This window comes from Glycine soja, chromosome 4 (assembly GCF_004193775.1).
Source record: "Glycine soja cultivar W05 chromosome 4, ASM419377v2, whole genome shotgun sequence".
Classification (NCBI taxonomy): Eukaryota; Viridiplantae; Streptophyta; class Magnoliopsida; order Fabales; family Fabaceae; genus Glycine; species Glycine soja.
The window spans coordinates 9912120-9936297 of record NC_041005.1 but is presented as its reverse complement, the minus strand read 5'-3'; the positions used below and the strand labels follow the sequence as shown (position 1 = coordinate 9936297).

At 30.9% G+C, this 24178-nt stretch overlaps 1 protein-coding gene across 1 annotated transcript; it reads left to right on the top strand.

Annotated features, from left to right (window-relative positions):
• Positions 1 to 14148: 14148 nt before the first annotated feature.
• LOC114409308 (protein DOWNSTREAM OF FLC-like) lies at positions 14149 to 15641 on the top strand. Its single transcript, XM_028372723.1, has 2 exons — positions 14149 to 14411; positions 15102 to 15641. The coding sequence occupies exons 1-2, from the start codon at positions 14255 to 14257 to the stop codon at positions 15431 to 15433; spliced, it is 489 nt and encodes a 162-aa protein (XP_028228524.1). The 5' UTR covers positions 14149 to 14254; the 3' UTR covers positions 15434 to 15641.
• Positions 15642 to 24178: the final 8537 nt, after the last annotated feature.

Sequence of the window (24178 nt, the reverse complement as noted above, 5' to 3'; positions counted from 1 at the left end):
TTAAATAATAAAATTAAATTTTGATTTTTCGGGCCCACAGTTCCACTTTTTCATCCTTCGGTTCTCTCCTTCCATTGCGCTTCTCTTTTTAAGGAAAAACCAAAAGTCCCTTCACATGCCAAAATCTCCACACGCTAAACCCTAGGCCTCGATGTCACACCTTCAAGCTTTTTTGTTGACCTTCTTCTTCCACCGTCGCACACTCTTCACCTCTTCTCTCCGGCGACCTGGACCGCTACCTCCGCTGCTCCATGCCACAGAACTCGTCGCCCCAACTCGCGGTTCTTGTCAGCGGAGGCGTCGATAGCAGCGTCGCTCGCCAGCTGCTCCACGCCGCCGGCCACTCCTACACCGCTTTCTACCTCAAGATATGGTTCCAACAACAAATTTCTAGTTTCTCATGTTTCATCCTAAGATGGAGTTGTAAGTTTTCAATAATCAAATTTCAGATTATTTTTGTTTTTGTTTAACCTGTCTCTGGGTTGTAGTTATTATTATATTATTGTCAAGGTCTTTCACTATGGTTTCTTTGAGAACCTAGGTGGGAAATTTGAGCCTACACTCGAGAAAAGGGAAGGAGGTTTCACTGTTTGTTGATGAGTTCAGACGAAAACTGAACTCCAGGTTTAAATTTTTGCAGACTATGAAATTCTTCAATTTTCTCTTGAATGTATGATTACTACACTGCTTATAAGAAAATTTATAATTCTGCTTTTGTAAATCTCATTCTTTTCTTGATTTTTCATTTGTGTAGATTGCATTCAGCAGGGCATTTGCTTGATATTTTTTTGCCAAGAATAAGATTGGGAAATTTAGAGCCTGGCAAAGCCTACCATTTTCCTGATGAGTATATCATATTCCTATTTTTTAAATCTTTTTATGTGTACTGCACTAATGGCTTAGCTATGAACGCTTAATCTGAACAGGTTGAGTCTTAAAAGTGATCTATTTAATACCCAAGCTGACTGGCAATGTGGTATTTATCAAATCATTGCTGATGTAGGATAATATTAATCATGATTGAGTGGGTTTACTAGAAGTCTAACCCTTATATTCGTCACCCAAAGATTAGCGTGGTGACACCTTAGTCTTGTAATGATTTTTTCACTGGTCCTTTATAAGGATGAATTTGGTGATGTTTAATTAGATCTTTGAGGGGACTTGCACGGTGAAAATAATCTTTAGAAGACTAATATAATGAATAATATATGGAAGACCAAATTAATTAGGGGTTTAAAAGATCTAACCTTCACTAATCAATCTCCTGTTGTTATACTCCCATGAGTATTCCATTGAAATGTGTTCAGAAGTTCTAAAGTTTGCTCCGTACTTGCTATTGTATTGTAACTATTGTTTCCTGGCCTTGGATTGAATATAAAGGTACAATTTCACAAAATGAAATGCAGAGTAAGCAAAAGGATTTAGAGTTGGAGGACAATGCATTAATTTTTGTGGGAGGAAAAGTAAGTGACCATGTTGACAGATTGTTTTTTATATGTAGCATCAGGTTCTGAAAATCTTCACCTTGCCATGTAGGTTTCCGTTGATATATTACTATTGATGAAGCTGCTAAGCTTTGCGGTGGGTGTTCTTCCTGATCATGTTCCCAAGGTCAGTCTATAAAAGATATAACCTTACAGCTTACTGCAAATAATTTCCTTTGTGTTCTTTATACTGAACTAGTTGTTGGCTTTGCTATCACCATAATGCCTGTGACATTGTTATCTTACAAGGTGCCTTCCAGTGTTTGTACAGAACTTTTTTATTTTATTTTGGATAAATAAATAAACTTCTATTAGATTTTCTGTCAAAGGTCCAGTGACAACATTAAGCAACTCAAATGTCCAATTCAAATGCCAAGATAAGAGGATTTAAAAATTAAGCAAAACAATTGCTTATGATGGCCACATTGAGATCATGAGATGTATCATTTTTTTTCTTTATAGGTGGAGCCCAGATGCAATTGTTTTTAATTCCAATCAGGTTTATGAAACTCCCAGCTATAGGGTGCAGTTTATGTTTAGAGAGTCAAATGGAGCAACATTTTTAAAATCACAACTTCAAACGCCTGACCCTGATTCAGTTGATGCATCTGCAATTCTTTGGAAAAATCTCCAAGATAAAAAAACTTACTTAAAAATAAAGGTGATTCATACTCTTTGCTTTAGTTATTTATATTTTTTTTCTTAAGGTGCTAGAAGACCTGCATCTCCTTACTTAAAAATAAAGGTGACATTGAATCAGATTGTAGTAAGTTTCATTTATGTTAAGATGGCCTGCATCTCATTTCCATTCCAGCTGTCAAAACATTAAGCACAAATATTAGGTTCATTATGCAAAGTTGTCCCAGCTCTCAGGAAGTACTGATCCATTGATAAGTACTGCTATATATGCGACTAGAAAATTTTTATACTTCATGTTCATATACATATCATATCATGTACATATATATATGTGTGTGGTTATGGGCAACTGCGAAATTGCATTGCCATGTAGATATAGGAATTATCCGAACAGCTATGTTATTCATATATCTTTTTCCACAGTGACAATTTTTATAGAGGGTTCTAAGAATATGAATTTGAATATTTTTTTATATTATTAGTTGATGTTTCTCTAAAACACTTTTTTCATGCCAAAAGATTAAATATCTCAAACAAAAAATTTATGGTTCAGTGGTCCAATAAGCTATAATACTATTTTTAAATTTAAATTCAAGTTAAATTCAATAAGATTTTTTTTCATTCCTTTCTTCTTAGTTTTATCATGGGTAATTAATCTGTTTACTTCAGATTCTAGTTGTTACATTTTCATGAAGATATAATTCATTTGCAAATAAAAACTTGTGGATTATGCTTAAGAAATAAAAACTTCTATTATAAAAGGAATTTCTTAGTACATTTAAAAAAGGAATTTCAAGATATCAGAGTACAAGTGATGATACATATATGTACACTAGTGTAGCACATTACTAGGCGGATAACAACCAAATGGAAAACAAAAAGGCCTAATCTCTATGTTCTGGTACAACTGAATGATGCTCAACAAGATATCTTGATATCAGTATCATAACAAACTTGCACATATATCTGTTATTAATTCATATACATTGTTATATTTAACAACATCAGGTGATCCAGTGAAGATGGCATCAGTCAGTATTGAAAATAAGCTTCCTCCTGCCAAAAAAATTGAACAATTGTCATACAACATTACTGCATTGCTGCCGTGTCTTCCTGTAAGAATCTTTTGATATTCTGTCCTTTGGTCTCTCTGTCTCTTTGTTCTTTTACTTGATGTTAAGGGCTATTGGCTATATTGTATCTAATTTTAGTTAATTGACAAGAATAACAAGCTTTTGGCATGGATTTAGCTCCTAAATTATGGTAACACACTAACACGTACACAATTATGAAGCTTTCTTTTTCACCTTGTTGGTAAACCTTATGGTTGTTAAAGTATCCCTCTTATTTTCTAGATTGTAGTAGTATCTGTCTTGTCTTTTTCCTCTTTCCCTTTTCCTTGTTTTATTTTCTAGACAAATTCTTAAAGTCCATATAATATGGGATTATATTGAACTGTCAATCTGTAGTTTACTGTGTTATCTATTATCAGGAGCTGGCTGATATTATACCAAGGGATACTCTTCTTTGGAAGCTGAAACTTCTCAAATCAGCTGTTGCATATGCTAATTCGCATATAATTCGTGTATTCACCAGCTAGCAAATTTCTCTACTCAAGTTTTTTTTAATATCTTATATAATTTTATTTATAGATAATTTTATCATATTATAAATTATTTAGTTTAAATAACCTCAAATTACTCTGCAGGTTAAACATGTTTTTACATCGGTGCTGACGTCACCACCGATGTAGAAATATCATATTTCAACATCGTTTCTTTCTGCAAAACGACTTAGAAAGCGTAGCTTACTACATAGATGTAGAAAATAGGGGATCAACATCGTTTCTTAATTAAAAAACGATGTAGAAACTAATCTTACTACATCGGTGCCTACGTCAGCACCGATGTAGAAAATAGGGGATCAACATCGTTTCTTAATTAAAAAACGATGTAGAAACTAATCTTACTACATCGGTGCCTACGTCAGCATCGATGTAGAAAAAAAACAGCTTACTACAACGTTTGCTTATGGACCGTTGAAATTTTTAAGTTTCAACATCATTATAATCAAAAACGGTCAAGCACCGTTGTTGAATCGCGATTCTGACCGATGTAGAATACGCGTTTTCCAGTAGTGAAAAAAGAGATATTATTGAACTGTTAAAAAATAATAAATCCGAGACAGGGAATATATCACCCAAGAAAAAGAAAAGAGAGATATTATTGAAAAAGTAAAGCATGCATAGTTCCATTCTTAAATACCATATCAGGCAGGATCAATGTCACAACCGAGAAAAATAACTATTAGTTAAGAAGAAAACATTCATAAGAACAAACAAAATTAAAACCTTGCAAATAGAGTTCTTCGTCGATAGCCTGGTAAGCGGGAAAATAAAAAAGGAATCAAAAACAAACCAGAAAAATCAATAAGAAAAAATAACTATTAGTTAAGAAGAAAACATGCATAAAAACAAACAAAATTAAAATCTTGCAAATAGGGACAATACCGAAATAAACATGCACAACAGTAAAAGGGAAAATAACTTGCCTGGAGTCTTAAATACCATATCAGGCAGTCAAGATCAATGCCACAACTGGAAAAAATAACTATTAGTTAAGAAGAAAACATGCATAACAACAAACAAAAATAAAACCTTGCAAATAAAAATAAATAGTAATAAAACAAACATGCATGACGGCAAAAGGGAAAAAAATTTGCCTGTTGGATGCTTCTTGGTCGATAGCCCGGGAAAATAAAAAAGAACCAAAGACAAAGATGAAAAATCAGTAAAAAAAAAATAACTATTATTAAGAAGAAAACATGCATAACAACAAACAAAATTAAAACCTTGCAAATAGAGACAAATAGTACCGAAACAAACATGCACAACAACAAAAGCAAAAAAACTCATCACATGGTAAATTGGTAATCTTAAGCGCACTAATACAATCAAAGGCATAAAGAGAAAAGGACTATGAAAACTACATAACGGAAATGAAACTTGTGTAACAAAAACAGATTATCAGTGGAGATAAAAAAATTTACCACAAATAATAAATCCGAGACAGGCAATATACCAGCCAAGAAAAGAAAAGAAAAGAGAGATATTATTAAAAAAGTAAAGCATGCATAGTTCCATTGTTAAATACCATATTAGGTAGCCAAGATCAATGTCACAATCGGGAAAAATAAGTATTAGTTAAGAAAAAAACATGCATAACAACAAACAAAATTAGAACTTTGCAAATAGAAGCAAACATGCATAACATCAAAAGGGAAAAAAATTAGTCTGCTTTGTGCGATGTCTATCCATCATTAAGCAAAAAAATTAGGCAAAAATAGTGATTTACGCCCGATTGAGACTACCTCCTTCATAAGCACTTGTAAAAGAAGAAAATAAGAAAGTAAAATGAATTAAACTCCTCCCATAAGTTAGATGAGACAACTTTTATAAGAGTTAAGTACATAAGTTGATCCAAACAGGGTTTTAGGGGCACTTCAAATAGGCTCAACAAAACTAAATGCAACAGCTCACAAAAAGCACCAATGTAGAGATAATAATGGAAGCGCATCTCACCAGAACATGTAGAAATAATAATGTACAATGCACAAACAACACCAAGAAACCTACAATTAAAAATCATCAAAACCCAATTGATTCTAAAGAAATCGGATAAAAGTTAGACCATCAATAAAATTATAAAAAAGGGAAGCAAAAGTCAAAACTTTTCCATTCAACAAAAAATGGACAACAACAAAGGGACCAAAAACATAGGAAAACAAAAACTTAACATGCATCAGAACAAAAAGAAAATATGCATGAGAAGAACAACAGGAAAAGAAAAGTAAAACCTCGTTTGCCATCGAAAAAATGCACAACAACAAAACCAAGCACGACAGGAAGCAAAAGTCAAAACTTTTCCACTCAACAAAAAATGAGCAACAGCATAACAAAAAATAATTATTATTAAGAAGAAAACATGCATAACAACAAACAAAATTAAAACCTTGGAAATAGAGACAAATAATACCAAAACAAACATGCACAACAGGAAAAGGGAAAAAAACTTGCCTGCAAGATGCTTCTTCATCGATAGCCTGGTAAGCGGAAAGATAAAAAAGGAACCAAAAACAAAGTAAAAAAATCATTAAGAAAAAAATAACTATCAGTTAAGAAGAAAACATGCATAACAACAAAAACTCAACAGAAAATCAAAGCAAAAAATAGAAGTGAAGATGGAAGAGACAGACCACAAAAATGGAGAAGAAAGAAAGCACGAAGGAAACCTCGTGTAGCAAATAGAAAATGGAAAACCTCAGCAAGGGGAAAACTCAATGACAAGTGAAGCTGGAAGAAACGGACCACAAAAATGAAGAAAAAAAAAAGCAAACGGGAGAAGGTGAGGAAATGATGAAACGCAGTTCAGAGGAAACAACAGGAGAAGGCTGGAGAAGGAGGCACGTGGAGCAACCAAAGCTTGAAGCGGAAAGAAAAATGACTTTCTTGTGGCTGGTTGTGTTCAAATCGGAAGAGAAGAGAAGAAAATAGAAAAAGAAAGAAAGGAAGAGACACAGGAGAAATGGACAGTTGTAGGGTCACGCGTCAAGCTTAGAAAATTTTCAAAATTTCAATTCTATTAATTGCAGGGGGACACGTGTCACCACCTGGAGCATGGGCATATTAGGCATTTCCATATACATCTCTTTTATAAGACTTAGTATAGACAAGTAATAAATCAACAATAAAAATGGCTACTAGTTTTATGTGATGATTAAGGATCTACTCTCAAATCAAATGATTCAGTTCCACTATCCGAGTACAAGACCTTTTTCCAAAGCTAACTTATTGTACCTTTATATTAAATTAATAAAAAAAGGTTTATTTCTGTTAATAATCATACCTTTATACTAATAAAAATGTTTCTTTTCTACTAATTTTAGTTGTACTTCTTTTAACTCAATCACCAATTCCCGTGTCTTTCAAGTGCCATTCAAATTTTCAACATATGATAAGAATGATTATGAACTTAAATGCTTACACGAAAGTTAGTCTCATGTCGCATATGTTTTATTTGTATTAGAAAATTGAAAGCAGAGCAAATTAGTAACTTATCAAAAAGACCTCACAATTGAAAATTGACAAATAGCCTATGAGACATAAGAACTACTCTCTTTCATTCAAAATATACACGGTTCAAGGTTATTCACTCATAAGGATCAAGAAAATTATAAAATAGTATCAATAACAATACACATTTGACTAACTTATCTTCATTAAAAATACCAATAGTATTGTCACTTCATTAAAAAAAATTTTATCATTCTCCAAAATAGGCTAAACCAATATGCACTTATTGAAGATATTAAGATATATGGATAGAGGTGAAAAAAATATAACTTGATTTATACAATATTATCTAATCACAAATTGACAAGTATGGTGACTTGGTTAACTCTTAACTAGTTTTAAAATTATACCTACCATGATTTATAATCGTGTAATGAGTATCATATTGATAGTGTATAAAATAAACTCATTAAATATTTTATTAAAATCCTAAAGCTAGAGATAAATTGAAGCAAAACAATTTCTAAATGGCCAAATACTTTTGAAACAAAGGGAGTAAAAAGACAACACCCCTTATAAAAATATGCATATTTTACTAATTTATATTTAAATGACAGATTTATGTTGCAATATGATGTATCAAAAAATTTTGCAATATGATGAAGAGGTAAAACATAACAACTTGACTTCCATCGTATATACTCCAAATAACAAAGCTAAAAATCAAAAACATTAATTTTAAAAGTGAAACTTACCTGCATAGTATGTGTCTTACCACTACTCATCACACCGTAAGCAAACACAGTTCATGTAATGTTTATCATAAGTTATCTTCCAAACCCAACTAACTACAGCAACCACTATAATACTAAACCAACAACCACTACAAGTCACGCCACATGACATGCTAGAATTGTCACTAATGTGACATTTCTAAATGCATGTCATAAATACCAAAATAAATAGTAATAGGGATTGTTCAAAAAATTATGAAGATCAAAACCAACCAAAAAGAAAATTAAAGGATAAAACCAAAATTTTCTATATTTATAAGGAGTAAAAACATATTTAACCTAACCTTCCTTTTCTCTTTTACAAACTACTTTTTTGTTATAAAGGTGATGATTAGCAATGACATACCATGGCTCGCATGGACTGGTCCAAGAGAATGATTAACAATTTTCTCATCACCTGAATATAGAGACAAGTACATAAGCTTCATTTATTAATGCATATGGAAGTTGAACTTGAAAGGCACATTGTATCAAAGTACTATTTCATAACGAGCTTACATGATTTGGTTGATTTGGTTAAGAAGTATAAGGTGGGATTCTAGCAGAGAAAATTGTTGAATAATTAATAGAAAAGTTTGCATTACCCCAAAGAAATACATATTATCATCAGGGATTGAACTTCTCCTCTTTCTAACAGATCTCCTTAATGACATTTCTTGAGGTTGTTGTATAAGTATTTGAGGGAGAACCTCATTGTTGTCTTATTCTTGAACAATGTCATCAACAATAATTGGGACATTGTTTTCTATTATTAGAGTTGTTTCTTGAACAGTAATAGGTATAAGGACTTGAGCATTGTCAATAACAGGTTCTTCCTTAAAGGCAACATTCCTTATGTTCTCTTCCTTCCTAAACTCAACTTTCTCAAGAAATCTCTTATTTCCCATTTCAAAAAAGGATCTTAAAATGGGACCGTGAAACTTATAGCCCTAAGAGCGTTCGACATAACCAACAAAATAGTAGCTAATTGTTCTTAAATTCAACTTTCTTTCATGTGGCCTATAAGGTTGTGCCTCAATCAAACAACCCCAAATATGCAAGTGTTTAATGCTTGGCTTTTTGCTAGTCCAAATTTCATAAGGGGTTTTGTTAATTGCTTTACTTGGCACCCTATTAAGGATGTAAGTTGCGGTCTTTAAGGCTTCTTCCCTAAGCGACTCTGGAAAAGAAAAATGACTAACCATACTTCTAACCATATCTGTAAGAGTTTGATTTCGTCATTTTGTTACACCATTCATGCTAGGTTTTCCTAACATAGTGTATTGTAGAACAATTCCACACTCTTTTCAAAAAAATGCAAAAGGTTCTGGACATTGTTCTCCTAATTCATCATATTTGCCATAGTACTTACCACCACGATCAAATTTGACAACTTTAATTTTCTTTCCAAGTTGAAGTTCAACTTCAACCTTGAAACTCTTAAAAACATTTAGGGATTGAGATTTCTCATGTATCAAATATAGGTAACCGTATCCAGAGTAGTCATCTATGAACAAGATAAAATATTATTGTCCATTCCAAGAAGATGTTGGAATAGGACCACAAATGCTCGTATGTACTAGTTCCAAGACGTCTTTAGCTCTTTCGACACCTAATTTCCTCATGTTTGTTCATTTTCCATTTATGCATTCAACATGGACTTTAAAGTTTGATGAATATAAAGGTTCAAGAATTTCATCCGACACAAGTCTTTGAATTCTCTATTTAGAGATATGACCTAAGCATTTGTGTCATAAGGTGGTTGAATTCTCATTTCATTTTTGTTTTGTACCACATGAGTTTGTTTGCATTATTTCATTGTAGGAACAAATAACATCTAGCATATATAGATGATCAATTAAAGAACTGGAACCAATCAAATTTGAATCTTGGTAAAGACTAATTTTATTATCTCCAAATGAACAAGAAAAACCAAATTTGTCCAAACTAGAAATTGAAATCAAATTCCGTCTAAAAGATAGTACAACAAAAGTCTCAAATAAATCCAAATAAAATCTAGTTTTCAACTGTAATCTAAAAGTTCATATAGCCTTCACTGCAACCCTTTTGTCGTCACCCATAAATATGAATCTTTCATCGTCACTTGTCATGTAGTCGGCTCCACAGACAACCCTGCATGGTTACGCTTGAGTAGTAGCACAAGAACCCACCCACCAAGTATCTTTAGGCACAAAAGCTAAATTAACTCCGGAACAAACAAGAACTAGAGATTTACCTTTCTTAACACGTCATGCAACATACCTTGGACACTTTTTCATGTGTCCAGACTTCTTGAAGAAGTAGTAGGTAAAATTTTCATCTTTCTTTTGTTTCTTTTGTTGAGAAGACCCTTCCACAACACCCTTAGTTTTCTTATTCTGAGATGTCGAAATTAAATTAGCACTTTTAAATCTATCTCTCTGCAACCTCTCTTCCTCTTGCACATAATGAGATATAAGCTCATTAAGTGGCCATTTGTCCTTCTGGGTGTTATAACTCACTTTGAATTACCCAAAGTATGCAGGAAGTGAGATGAAAACTAAATCCACTAGCAGATCTTCACCAAGCTCTAGCGTAAGTGCTTTTAGTTTTGATGCCAAGTTGGACATTTTTCATTATGCACTCCCTTATATTACTTTTATCCTTATACTTCATGGAGATGAGTTTAGCCAAAAGGTTACTCTCCTCTGCCTTCTCGTTTTTGGCAAAGTATTATTCAATTTTCTCAAGAAATTTCTTTGCATTTTCACCCTTCGGTCCCAAAACGCTTCTGGAATAAAGCACTTCATGATCATCGATTGGAACGGTCCATTTCTCAATATTTGCCTCATTAGAATCACTTGTTGAAATTTGAGGGTATCCTTATAAAATACCAATAATTACCAAGAACACATTACATTAGATGATCATGAGGGGTTATGAAGAATACCTAGGTCCATAGTACGCATCGGACTTAACAATTATAAAGAACAATTGGTTTTGTGATCTTTTTCAACCAAATCATGTCCAAATTTCTCAACAAAAGTCAAGCCAAACCGGTTTCTACTTATTAAGAACATATTAATTTTCTAATAATAATCTAATAGACTCACTAAATTAAATCACTTATATTGAACCCATAAAAAATATAAATAACTCATAAATATTATAATATAATATAACCCACATTAATTAATTAATTAAAAATTATAAAATTCATAACATTCACCGCTCCAAGTCAGACTATTGTTATATATAGTTATCAGGTGTTAGACGGATTGAGAATGATCTCAGTTAGTCAATCCTAGACGGCTTAACCTAGACAACTTAGCATATATATGATCTGTATCAGATTTCTTTACTCTCAATCAATCTATAAATAGAACTCTTATAATTCATTTTTGTTATCGAAACACATTACACAAACGCTTTGTAACACCTAACATGCCTCATACATCAAATTACTATTGGTTCAAACTTCAAAGAGTTACATGTATGTTTCCAACCAAATTTACATGCAAGTCTCTTTACATTTCTTCCATTTAGTTTTCATTTTACATTCCTAATCATTTATTTTAAGTAAATCATCTTCTACTTCTTTCTTCTTTCAAGTTTCAATTTACATTCCCTGTTTCTTGACACTGGCTCTCAATTTAATTTCTTGCCATTTACCTTTTCAAAAATTTACAATATGTGCAGCTTGCAAGTTTAATTTTACAGAAACTTTACATTTCAGTTTTTCCATTTAAATTGTTAGCTTTTAACATATAAATAACTTTACAGAAACTAATTTACAATTGTTAGTTTTTCCATTTAAATTTGCCCACATTTCAGTTTCAAGTCATTTGTTACATTCTTCTGTAAAAAAAAAAGTCAATTACATTCAAGTAGTTTAATTTATGCATTTTTTTCTCATTTTTTTTAATTTCGAAATTTTGCCTATAGATTAAGTGCACTTTACAGTCTTTTTCTTTTAAAATATTCTTTCAATTTAAAATGATTTCTTTAGATTTAAGCATTTTCTTTTAAAATTTAATTATATATTGCTTTTAAAGTTTACTTTATTGAACTTTAAATTGCATCATTTCACAAGTCAATCTACAAGTGTGGTCCTTTTATATATATATATATATATATATATATATATATATATATATATATATATATATATATATAAAAGAAATTACAAGTGTGCATGTGTGTGGGAAGGGAGAGAGGAGAGGTAGAGATCGAGATAGATACAGAGAAAGCATGTGTACTTATAGTGCTAATTTGACTCTTCTCTAAAGTTAGAGAATACTGTAAAATATAATTAACATTTTATTAATGTAAAAGAGTTAAATATTTCCATTACTATATTTACATGCTTTTAAACCTTTATTAACTATTTGCATTTTTATTTCTCCACAAAGTCAAATTGTGTATCTGAATGCTTTTTTTTCATAGTTTAGGAAACCAAATGTAAGAAATTAATTTATCCTCCTTAATATAATATCGTTTAATCAACACGAGTAGTATAATAAGTTTAAAGTGATATGCATAAGGTCATATATTTCAATCTTCGTGTGGCCATTATATACCAAAAATATTCAATCACCATGAGAATTTTGAGGTTAATAAATAATTTATTCAACTAATTCATATTTACCTAACATCACAATCGATGCTATCTAAATTAAAAAAACATCACAATCGAGACAATCAATTAATCAAATCTTCTAGATCATTCTCCATTCTCCGGGCGTCCATGGCAAAGGGGACACATTAAAGGGCATTCAACACCTCTAGGTAAAGCGTGGTCTTGTTGCTAAACATCTCATTGCCAATTTTCATAGCAACAATTTGATTCTCAAGGGAATATTTAACTTCCAAATGAGTGACCAATCATTAGGAACTCTATAATGAGAATTATCAATAATTTTCTCCATGGCATGATAGTAAGCCGATTTGTCCGAGTATTTGCCATCTCTACTCAATTTCCAAACCGCCTTATCATCATCTTCAGTAGAAAATAAATGCATTGATTGAATAATTTGTAAATCATGTGAGATAAAAATTGCTTGAAGAAGCTCGTGATTCCAAGTCATAGTTGTAGAAATCACCTACCTTCAAAGTTGGCATGCTATCAAGTGTAGTTTGGGCAAAAGAATTATCTAACCTTAGCCAAGGATCCGTCCACGCCCTTACGTTTTCTCCATTCCCAGCTCGTCATCTTAGACCTTTAATCAAAACCCATGAAATGTGGATTCTAAGCCATACAAAACTTATATTAATATTATACCCTAGATTGACCTCCAAGAAATCCTCATTAAGAAAAATATTTGCTTTCAAAACTTGGATTCGAGGAAGGATAGGACCAACACCATCTCCATTATATTCAATAAAACATTTCAATTCACATTTTGATCGTCAAAACCCAATTTCAACAAACGAACTGTAAGATAATTCTTACATATAACCCAGTTTCAATGCACTTACTTTTATTTTTATTCATTGAATCTGTATTGGAATGCATGTTACAACAATTTTAATTAAACATGCACTAACAAGTCACAAGTTTAATTAATTATTTTGACTTAAGATAATTATAAGTTATTCTACAAATACTCTTTTATTCAAAAGACTTTCGTACTTTAATTTAAATATGATACTCTCACTCTTATTTTTTGGTTACAAAAGATAGCCTCTCCCTAAATTTCTGCATAGGAAAAAAGAAAAGACCGATGATAATTGAATAAAGTCTCCAGAAAATTAAAGATTCCAAAATTTAGAATAGAAAAAACTTGCCAACTGCCATAATTGACTTCCATGGACTTTGATTAAGGCTACTCAACTCTCCCAAAAGTGAAAATTAGAGAGAAGGCAAAATTTTCGGCGCGTGACGCGGGGTTAATAGATACACATACACTTTCATGTTGCGAACCGAACAGCTTGTGTTCACTAGCAGAGTCACATGCGATCACCGACAACGCCAGCTGCAAACATTATTGTACAATTCACTCACACTGCCACAATTCTTTTCCTCTATGCTCCTTTCTCTTTACACCCTTCCACGTAACCCCATCAGGCCCGAGAATCCTTTATCATAATGACGTGGCATGTTTTTGTTGCGAGACCACCTTCCTCTACGGTGCACTCCAACGCAGCTGAACACTTACCACGCGCTTTGCTTTTGTTTTCTTTATGCATTTTTCTAGCTTCCCCACACACTCAAACCACCCCTTTTATTGAAATCCTGAGCTTCCATTGTGCTCACTCATCTCTTACAACGAAACCCTCTTCATCTTGTTCTATCTGTGACGAGCATCATGGCCTCAAGAGCAGTGTTATTGTTGGCTATGTGTGTGCTTCCGGCGATGGTTGTGGCCATTCGCCCAGCAAAGAACCCTTTTTGCGTGAAGGGTCGTGTCTACTGTGACCCTTGCCGTGCTGGTTTTGAGACCTCAGCTACCACCTACATTGCTGGTAATTGCTAACCCTTTTCTTTATATTTTTTAAAAAAATACTAGTGTTTATGTTATACGGTACCAAGTCTCAGATCTGTTTCATAAAGTGAATATCTGTTGTTTCAATGTAATCTTTGAGCTTTTCGTTCATATTGCTTTTGTTTTCTTACTTAAATTTCATTCCTTTACACTTAAGAACATTTAGTTTCGGGAAATGCAGTAGTTCATTTCGAATTTTACTGCTGGGGTGTCAGATCTGACTGTATAAGTGGCTGTAAATTAGCTTATGCAGTTTGTAGGATCTAGTAACCAAGTCCTAGAATATATTTTAGCAAAAATCTATGTCAGTTAGTGGTTTGTTACTGTTGTCATGCTAAATTTTTGCACTCGATGATAGTAGCTACTTGTTAATTTATTCATTGGTATTGCAAAATTGTTTTTCCGTCGTTGGTTTTAGTTAAAATTGATTTGAAGTAAAGTTATTTATATTTGGATCTTTTTATTCTGGAAGCAACTTAGAAATAAAATTAGAGTCAAAATTAATTTTAGATCTAACATCATTTCTTTGGCATGAGACTAAACATGTGAACATATATTTAAAATTACATATTAGAAGGTAATTTTGAATGATTTAATGTGAATGGAAACATTACCTTAGTAGTTGTTGCTAGTTTGTAACACGTATTGTTTGATTAATGATTGTTTGCAGGTGCTGAGATTATGTTGCAATGCAAGAGCAGGGTTAGCAACGAGGTTGTGTACACGAAGAAGGGGTACACCGACTCAACCGGAGCATACACAATGTACGTGGATGAGGATCACGCAGATCAGATCTGCAGTGCCAAGCTTGTAAGCAGCCCTCACCCTCAATGCAAGGAAGTCACCCCAGGCCGCGACGAAGCCGTCGTGATTCTCACCCGCTACAACGGCATTGCCTCCGACGATAGGTTCGCCAATGCCATGGGCTTCATGTCTCAGGAGGTTGCTTCTGGCTGTGCTGAGATCCTCAGGCAATACCAGGAGTTCGACAATGAGAATTAATTACGTAATTAATTTCAGTATATTATTAATCTACTTCCTAATATCTCTTGATGTGGAGTGTTATCTCGACATTTTCATATTATCATGTTATATATGTTGATGGAACGACCCTGCTTAATTTTATAATTACATCAAGATCTGTCCTGGACTTGAGGATGGTAGCAGTCTATTTTGTGTCGTTATAATAAACTATTCTTTTATAGCTGCATTCATTGAAGGGTTTTGTTTTTCGTCAAGAACAAGGATGATGATTTCTAGGAAGCTAAGGTCACTGCTCTTGGTTTGGTTTGTTTCCATTAAGATTATACTAGGGCTTGATTGTGAAATACATCAATCATTTTTTTGTTTTCTTTTAGGCTATTGATGGTTAAGTTTTTTGACCGTTGGTGGCTTTTAAAGGTTCCTACATTTTCTTTGGTAGTATTTGAGTCACAAATCACTTTGATACAACAGTTCAACTGTGTGGTTGCGGTTCGGGTTGGTTTTGAACGATACCGATTTTAATTGGGCTCGGTTTGGTCAAATTGTTTCCTTTATTTATTTAAATCAAATTAAAGTTTACGTCAATTTTTTCTTTTCATGATTAATAATAATCGCACCACATTTAGCTAAATTTGTTAATGGCGTCGTTGACCACAGTTTATAAATAACAATTATTGGTTAAAAAATTAACTGTTCCTATACAAGAATTATTAATGTAAAGTAATACAGCAGCCCAAGCTGACCACACTGGAATTGGATTCTCCGCAGTCGAATTTTTCACGCAGTCAGTTAATGATCATGTCTGATGAAGATCAGATGGATCATATTTAATTCATAGATGAGACTTAAAATATACATTTAAAATATGAGTTGTTCGATCTTTTATTTAACAGTCTCGATTTGGGACTCTGATTCCATGACACAGCTGATACAAGCAACCCAACTGACAGATAACCAATGGAGTATTTACTAACAGTTAGTTCAACTTACCACGTACAGTTGGTCTTGGTCGTATAACTTATATATGAATCAACATATAATAACTATCTTTCTGATTTCGCAGTTAGCTTAACAAAGAAAATACTCAAACTTTTCATTTAGCATCTTTCATTTGTATGGGAGAGGGTCCTGCTGCATGAATCTCTGATTTTCTCACAATGAGCACTCATCAATCAACTATGTGCAACAGTGGACGGTGCTTAAGATCAATCCTTCCAAAGTTCCAATCCATTTTATATTCACCCAATTGAAAACACCATGGTGCTAGTTTCACCTCACTCTAAAACAAATGATGAGAATCAAATAAGGAACAAGGAGATTGAAGCAATACAAGGACTTGGTGAATCAATGACAAAGACACCCGCTAAGAAAGCGAAGGAAGCCTTGAATCAAATGATGACAACTTTCATTGAACAACATAAAACAACTTGAGGAATGATGTCTTGTTTTATGTTATTTTACTATATAAAGTTTGTAATAAGATGTTTAGAATAATATTGGTTGTTGGTATATTTTTATGTCTGTTGAGTGACTTAAATGATAATTAAGACATTTAATTGAAATAATTATCACCAACAAATAATAGGAGTTAGACTTTTAGTATCCTATGACTGACTAGCTATATGTATCTCCTACTTTGTGAATGAAAGGCAAATCAGATTACAATTCATCCATTGTGAGTGAGACTAGTTCTCTTAGGGTCTCCTGAGAATCTCTAAACTTATCAAAGGTGCTTATTCTTGTGGCATTCATAGGCTTATCAATCCTTGGAATGTGACACCTTCCAATTTTTGTTCATTTATTTTTGTTTCCAAATTTTCATCGAATCAAACCCTAACTCTCAAATTCCCAATTTTCGTCTCAATTAATCTCAAATTATATCTCTTGAAATATCTAGCCTTTTTCGGTGTTTTCTGAGTCTATCGTGTAGTTCAAAAAGTGTTCTTTCTCCTCATTTTAGAAACACTCAATTCTGAGGAGTAAAACATGACATAAGATAGTTTGTTAACAATATGTGCTAGAGGTTGAATATTGAACTTAAATTTCATTCCTAGATAATCCAGTGATGGACTTCCAATGGAGGTTCTTATCAACAAATTTCCATAGTTGGTCCAAGTATATGGAGATGAGTTCGCTTACTTAAAATCTAGAAAGTATCATTGATCCAATTTCCCCCTTTTGTCAATGATGCAGGTATATTGTATACAACATTATCTCAAGCCGGTTTGCTCAGAATGTCAGCTTCAAAAAGAGATTTGAAGCTTTAGACATGTTTTCATTGATATTGAAGACCTTATGGGATGAATTGAATGTTTTAAAACCTATACAAACATGCACATGTAATGCATTTGTCATGGTTAAAGAGCAAGGAATTCGGATTATATGGTCAGATTTTAGGAGCACTCAATGAACAATATTCAGGTGTAAGTTCCTAAATTATGCTATGGAGCCACTTTCCACCAATAACAAGGTGTTCTCGCTCATCACACAACAAGAAATACAGTTCAATATTGAGCACACTAGTAATCAGAGAATTCTGCTCAATAGCAATATCTAAGGCTTAAAACAACAAAGTGTGTACTTCCTGTGCAGTGTGGGAGGAAACATTATTAGGTAGTTTACCAAGAGTTCATCGTTCAAACCAATTTCTATATGATATGTTTTTAAGTTTTTCAATTTACAAGAAAATATAATATTCAATTCTATATGATATGTTTTTTAAGTTTTTCAATTTATAAGAAAATAATAATATTCAATTACATATCATGTAATGTAATGATTAATTAGGGACCATAACAACCTAATTATTTCTCTTGCGGGAGGTTGTAAGAAGGGGAGGAGGGTAAAGGTGAGATGAATGGGAATATAAAAAAATAAAATAAAAATAAGTGGAGATGTAAATAGAAAAAAGATAAATGCAAAAAGAAATGGCAGCAAACCACGGAGATTCGCCCATAACCTATGAGTAGCCCATGACACAATGACGCAGTGGACATGTCAGGTCTTGGGGCATGTTGGATTGGATTATGGATAATTGGATATGTCCATTTGGAAACCTGGAAAGTTGACAAAGTGTTGTAAAAGGACTTTAATTTTTTTTTTTTAAATGCTAAGAGTTTTCCTAAAAAAAAAACGGGTGCTGAAAGCTATTTTTATTATAAAAATCCTTCACGACATAAATTTTAAAATTTCTTTTATTATATTTATCAATAAAAAAACAACGTTTTATGTTATATATAACTATTTTGTTCACATTTTAAATTGCTTTTCATTTTATTTTTTAAAATTTCGAAGAGGATTCCCTGATCTTTTAGAGTATGATTAAGTGTTAAAGTGGAAATTCATTCTAACAATATTGTTTATATACATAAATCTCGAAATCGAATCTAATAGTTTGCAAATAGCTAGACTTTTTTTTGTCTTTTTGATACTTTTCACAATCACGAATATTTTTCAATATAAATGAGTCCCTCAATAATAAATAAGGGTGGGTTTAGTAGAGAAGAAATAGGATGGAAATAATTTTTTTAAAAAAATTAATGTAAATATCACACCTCTACGATTCTATTTTCATTAAAATTTCTTCTCTATTTCTTTTCTTTATACTCTATCAAACCCATCCTAAAAAGTTATGTCCCTTGATATTTGATTGACTTAGCCCTATAGTTCAGGTCCGTAGGCCACTCTAGGGAACGTCTTTCCAATTTATTTATTGGGTTCTCAGCAAAAGCAAAATTATTTTCTTCGGCCGTTTTTTTGGGATGTGAATGGGATGTTTTAGCACCCCAGTAATTTATTAACAGTATGCTTAGTTGCATATTGATTTAAACTGTTCAAATACGACATTACCATCATCATCATCTAAGATTTGGTACACATGCAGCCACCGAAATTATTGTCAAATGTGATCCATTTGGCTTTGAATTACTGAACCCACTTGAAGTATGGAAGAAGAGAAAAGTGTACAGGAAGAAGAGGTTGGTGGAAGACCGAAGACACGGACTTTAGTTGGGAAAAATTAAGCGGTCATATTTTTTTATTATCAGTAATTAAACGGTCATATGGTTATTATTATTATTATTATTATTTATTTGAAGAAAATAAGTCGAATAAGCAACACTCCAATATTACCAGGTAGGGCATCAACATGGCATCAACGCTTTGCTTAATAATATTGGGGAATGTTTACATGGTGTTAAATAATCTAGTAATTATTTTTTAGAGATTTTTTAAAAAATAAGCTAATTTATGTTTGTTTGAATATTAAAAATTGCTTAACGAAAGCTATTCAAATAACTTTGGATTTTAGTTAGATTTTAAATGCTCTAAAGTTTCTGATTATTTTGAAAAGTCGAAACAAACACATGACGAACTTAAAAAAATTAATTTTATAAAAGTGTGTTTTATATAAAAGAAACTGTAATAATAAGGGCTCATGATGAACAAATTCTTACTTGATAAAAATAATTTAAAATTCTCTTATAATCCCTTCTTATTTTATATAGAATAAATAATAAATAAAAATTAAATACATTTAATATCTTAAAAATATAACAATTAGTCAACATTTTTATTAAAATAAATAAAAGAATTTATGAAAGTATAGTCTGATGATTTAAAATTATTCAATGACAAAGACACTGGCTTTTCTTTTAAGAAAGAGTTTAATTAAGTTATATATAATGCCAATGTAAAATATCACATCAAAATAATAAATATGATGACCTAATAAAGTGATCAAATTTTATTTATTAAATGTCTGTGTAAAAATATTTTCAGTATATAAATTAATCTCTTTAAAATACGATAATATTACACAAAGAAACCTTATAACACAAAATTTGAATGCAATTCCGGAAGTATAAAATCATTTAAAAAAAATCTAAACTTTGTATTAGATGGAAGTTCATTCCTGATTTGGTACGGGAAGGTTTTGGATGATTCACTTCTCTCTCCTTCCAAGGCAGGCGCAGAATGCGAGGGCATATTCCATTGCAGCCACCGGAAGTAGTTGTTGACAATTGACATTGTTGATTGTTGTATGTAACACGTGATCATGGTAAATTTATAGAAGAAAATTTCAATGTCAAGGCCCTTGATCTCATCGTTGAATTGAAACAGTGATAATAGCAAAGGGTGGGTAGGTGGGAGAGAGAGAGACTGCCTTTGTCGAGTTTTGTCTTCAAAGAACGTAACTTCGGGATGACATAAACATAAACACGTGCCATTTGTGTCAACTATGTCGACCCAATGAGTAACTGTTGTTGCTTTAGGTCTCAAAAAATATGTATATTAATAATTATAAGATTCATATTTTTTTATAATATTTGTAAAAAAATATATAATTTTAATTTTCGGTAAGATCCATAATTTTTTTATTTAATTTTTACTTAAAATTAATTACTCATTAGTTTCTATTAATTAGTTTGTCTATTGATTCATTATGTCAAGGGTCTCTTAATATGAATATATCAATTTTCAATAAAATTAATTTGAATTTTTTTTAATTACGAAAGTAATCAAAAAGTCATTCTCTATTTTTTTTCAAATTAACTAAAATATCATTTTTATTCTCATTTATTTTATGTGATTCTCTGTTTGTGTAGATTATTTCTTTCTTTATTCTCATTTGATTAAATAGGCATATTGATTTTTTTTCTTCATTATTTCTTATTTTGCTTTTGATTTGTGGTTTGACTTTACTTTTGCTCCTATAGTGATTCACATGTAAGGTATTATACATGTTATTTTAATAATTTTTCTATCCATTAGACTAAATCATTTGAATCATTTATGCTCTTTTTTGCTTTTTGAAATATGATTATAATTTTTATAATTCAGTTTTGGTATTTTTTTGTATAATTTCTTGAAATTCTAAAATATTTTTGTTTTACATTTATTGGTTTTAGAGTTCATAGAGCATTGCAGTGAAGTATTTCAACTCAAAGAAATATATAAAACAATCCATTTGCAAGTTGGCAATCAGGTTTTATTGTTCCAACATTTTTTTTCACAATCTTGTTTTATAACTTTTATTTATTTTTTATACATTAGTTGCTTTATTTCAAAATGTCAACTAAAAAATTAGAATATGGTTATTCAAAACTTAAAACAAGAATTGATGCTTTAATTGAATCTCAAGAAGGGACTCTAGATAGATTTATCAAAACAAATAAAATAAATCTAAACATATAGGTAATTGCTCGTTGAATAAACAAGTTTACAATGTAAAAATTCATGAAAATGAAAATAGAGAAGTATTAGTTAATGAACAAGTTAACAATGTAGTAATTTATGAAAATGAAGATAGCGAAGAAGTATTATTAGTTAATGAACATAATTATATTGATTTCCAAACTCAAAATGAAAAAGAAGAAGAAATTAATAAATTAAAAGAAATAATTATTAAAATATATATGATCCAAGTCAATGGACAAATATTATTACAAGTTTGAGAGATTTATTAGTAGAAAAAGGTCCTATTAAAATTACTAATATAGATTTTTCTAAGGACGAATTTTCAAGGCACTTTTCTTCATCATTTTACATTTAAAAATTGTCTAATGGTGAACAACGTGAAAGAAGATGGTTAATTTATTCTCAAGATTTGGATAAAGTCTTTTGTTTACTAAATTAGCTAATGAAGGTAGTAGGGATTGACAAAATATTAGTCATAGGTTGAGGAATCATGAGATAAGTAATGAGCACATTGCTAATATGAGTTTATGGATTGACTTAGAAAAATGGTTATTAAAAAATAAAATAATTGACAAACATGTTCAAGAATAAATAAATAGAGATAGGGAACATTGGAGAAATGTTTTATTTAGAATTATTATAGTTGTTAAAATACTTGCAAAAAATAACTTAGCATTTTGTGGAACGGATGAAAGAATTTACAAAGAAAGTAATGAAAACTTTTAAGTATTATTGAAACAATTGTAGAATTTGATCCTATAATGCAAGAACATATTCTTGGAATTAAAGATAATAAAATTCATAATCATTACCTTGGACATAGGATACAAGATGAATTGATAAATTTGTTAGCAAGTGAAATTAAAACAAATATTATAAAAAATATTAAGAATGCGAAATATTTTTCAATCATACTTGATTCTACTCCTAGTCATCAAGAACAAATATCTTTTGTATTAGGATGTGTAGATATTTCTTCAACTCAAATACAAGTTTTTGAATATTTTTTAAAATTTTTAAAAGTAGATGATACAACTGGAAAAAGTTTTTTTGATGCTAATATGAATTAAATAAATAATATTGGACTTGATATTAGTAACTTAAGAGGACAAAGTTATGATAATGGATCAAAATGAAAGAAAAAACATCAAGATGTGCAAAAAAAAAATGTAGACATTAATCTTCGATCATTTTATATTTCATGTGGTTGTTATAGTCTAAATTTAGTACTTTGTGATATGACTAACTCTTGTCCTAAAGCTACATCTTTTTTTTTTGGAGTACTACAATGCATATATACTCTATTTTCTTTTTCAACAAAAAGATGAAAAATTCTACAAGATCATATTCCTAGTCTAACTATCTAACCATTGTCACAAACATGATGGGAAAGTTGTACTTAAAGTATAAAAGCTTTAAGATTTCAAACTCCACAAATAAGAGATGCTTTATTAAAATTAAGTGAAATCAATGGCGATCTTAAAATAAAAAAACAAATCTAATTGTTTAATAACTTATGAGCTTAAAAATTTTAAGTTTTTGTTAAGTATGATTATTTGGTATGACATATTATTTGCTGTAAACTCCATTAGTAAAAAGTTACAATCAAAAGATATGAGTATGGATGTTGCTATAGAATAATTGAAAGGTCTTATTTCTTTTTTTTTTTTTGAAAAATATAGAGATGATTTTGAAAATGCTAAAATATCTGTCCAAAAAATTACTATTGAAATGGATATAGAACCTAAGTTTCGTGGAAAAACATTTTATTCATAGAAAAAATAATTTAATGCGAATATTGATAATTATACACCAATTGATATACTTAATTATATAAAAAATTAATTCTTTTCCGAATACTTTTATTGCTTATAGAATAATGTTAACAATTTTGGTAAGTGTTATTTCGACGGAAAGAAATTTTTCAAAACTAAAATTAATTAAATCTTATTTAAGATCAACAATGTCTCAAGAAAAATTTAATGAATTAGTTTTAATATCAATTGAAAAATAAATGTTAAAGAAAATCGATTATAATAAATTAATAAATAAATTTACATCCTTAAAAGCTTGAAAAATAAATTTTCAATAAAAATATTAATTTTTATTAAAAAAAATATTAAATTAAAAAATATCTCATTTTAAAATTTACTTTAGGCCTCTAAATACAATAAGTCGTGGTGTTAGATGATGTTAATTTCACCGGTTTAAGCCTTATTTTGTTAGGTGTTTCCTTCTTATTTTGGAACCAAGAAACTATGTATAGAGAACAGAAGAAAATGAGTGGGAGAGGTTTACTGCTGGGCCTCTTTTTAATAATTCCCTTATAGAAAGGTTCTAAATAATTTATTTTGGTAGACTTGGCATGCATTAAAATAAGAAGTAGTTTATTTTGGGTGAGGTTACTATTGCAACTTATTTTAAAAGTAATTTCATAATACTATTTCCTCTCTTTTCTTTTATTAAAAAACAAATTCCTTAATTTTCTAAATAATTTGACCCAATTATTTTTAAAGGATAAAATTAAATAGGTCAAATATAATGATACCATACTTACTAATATTA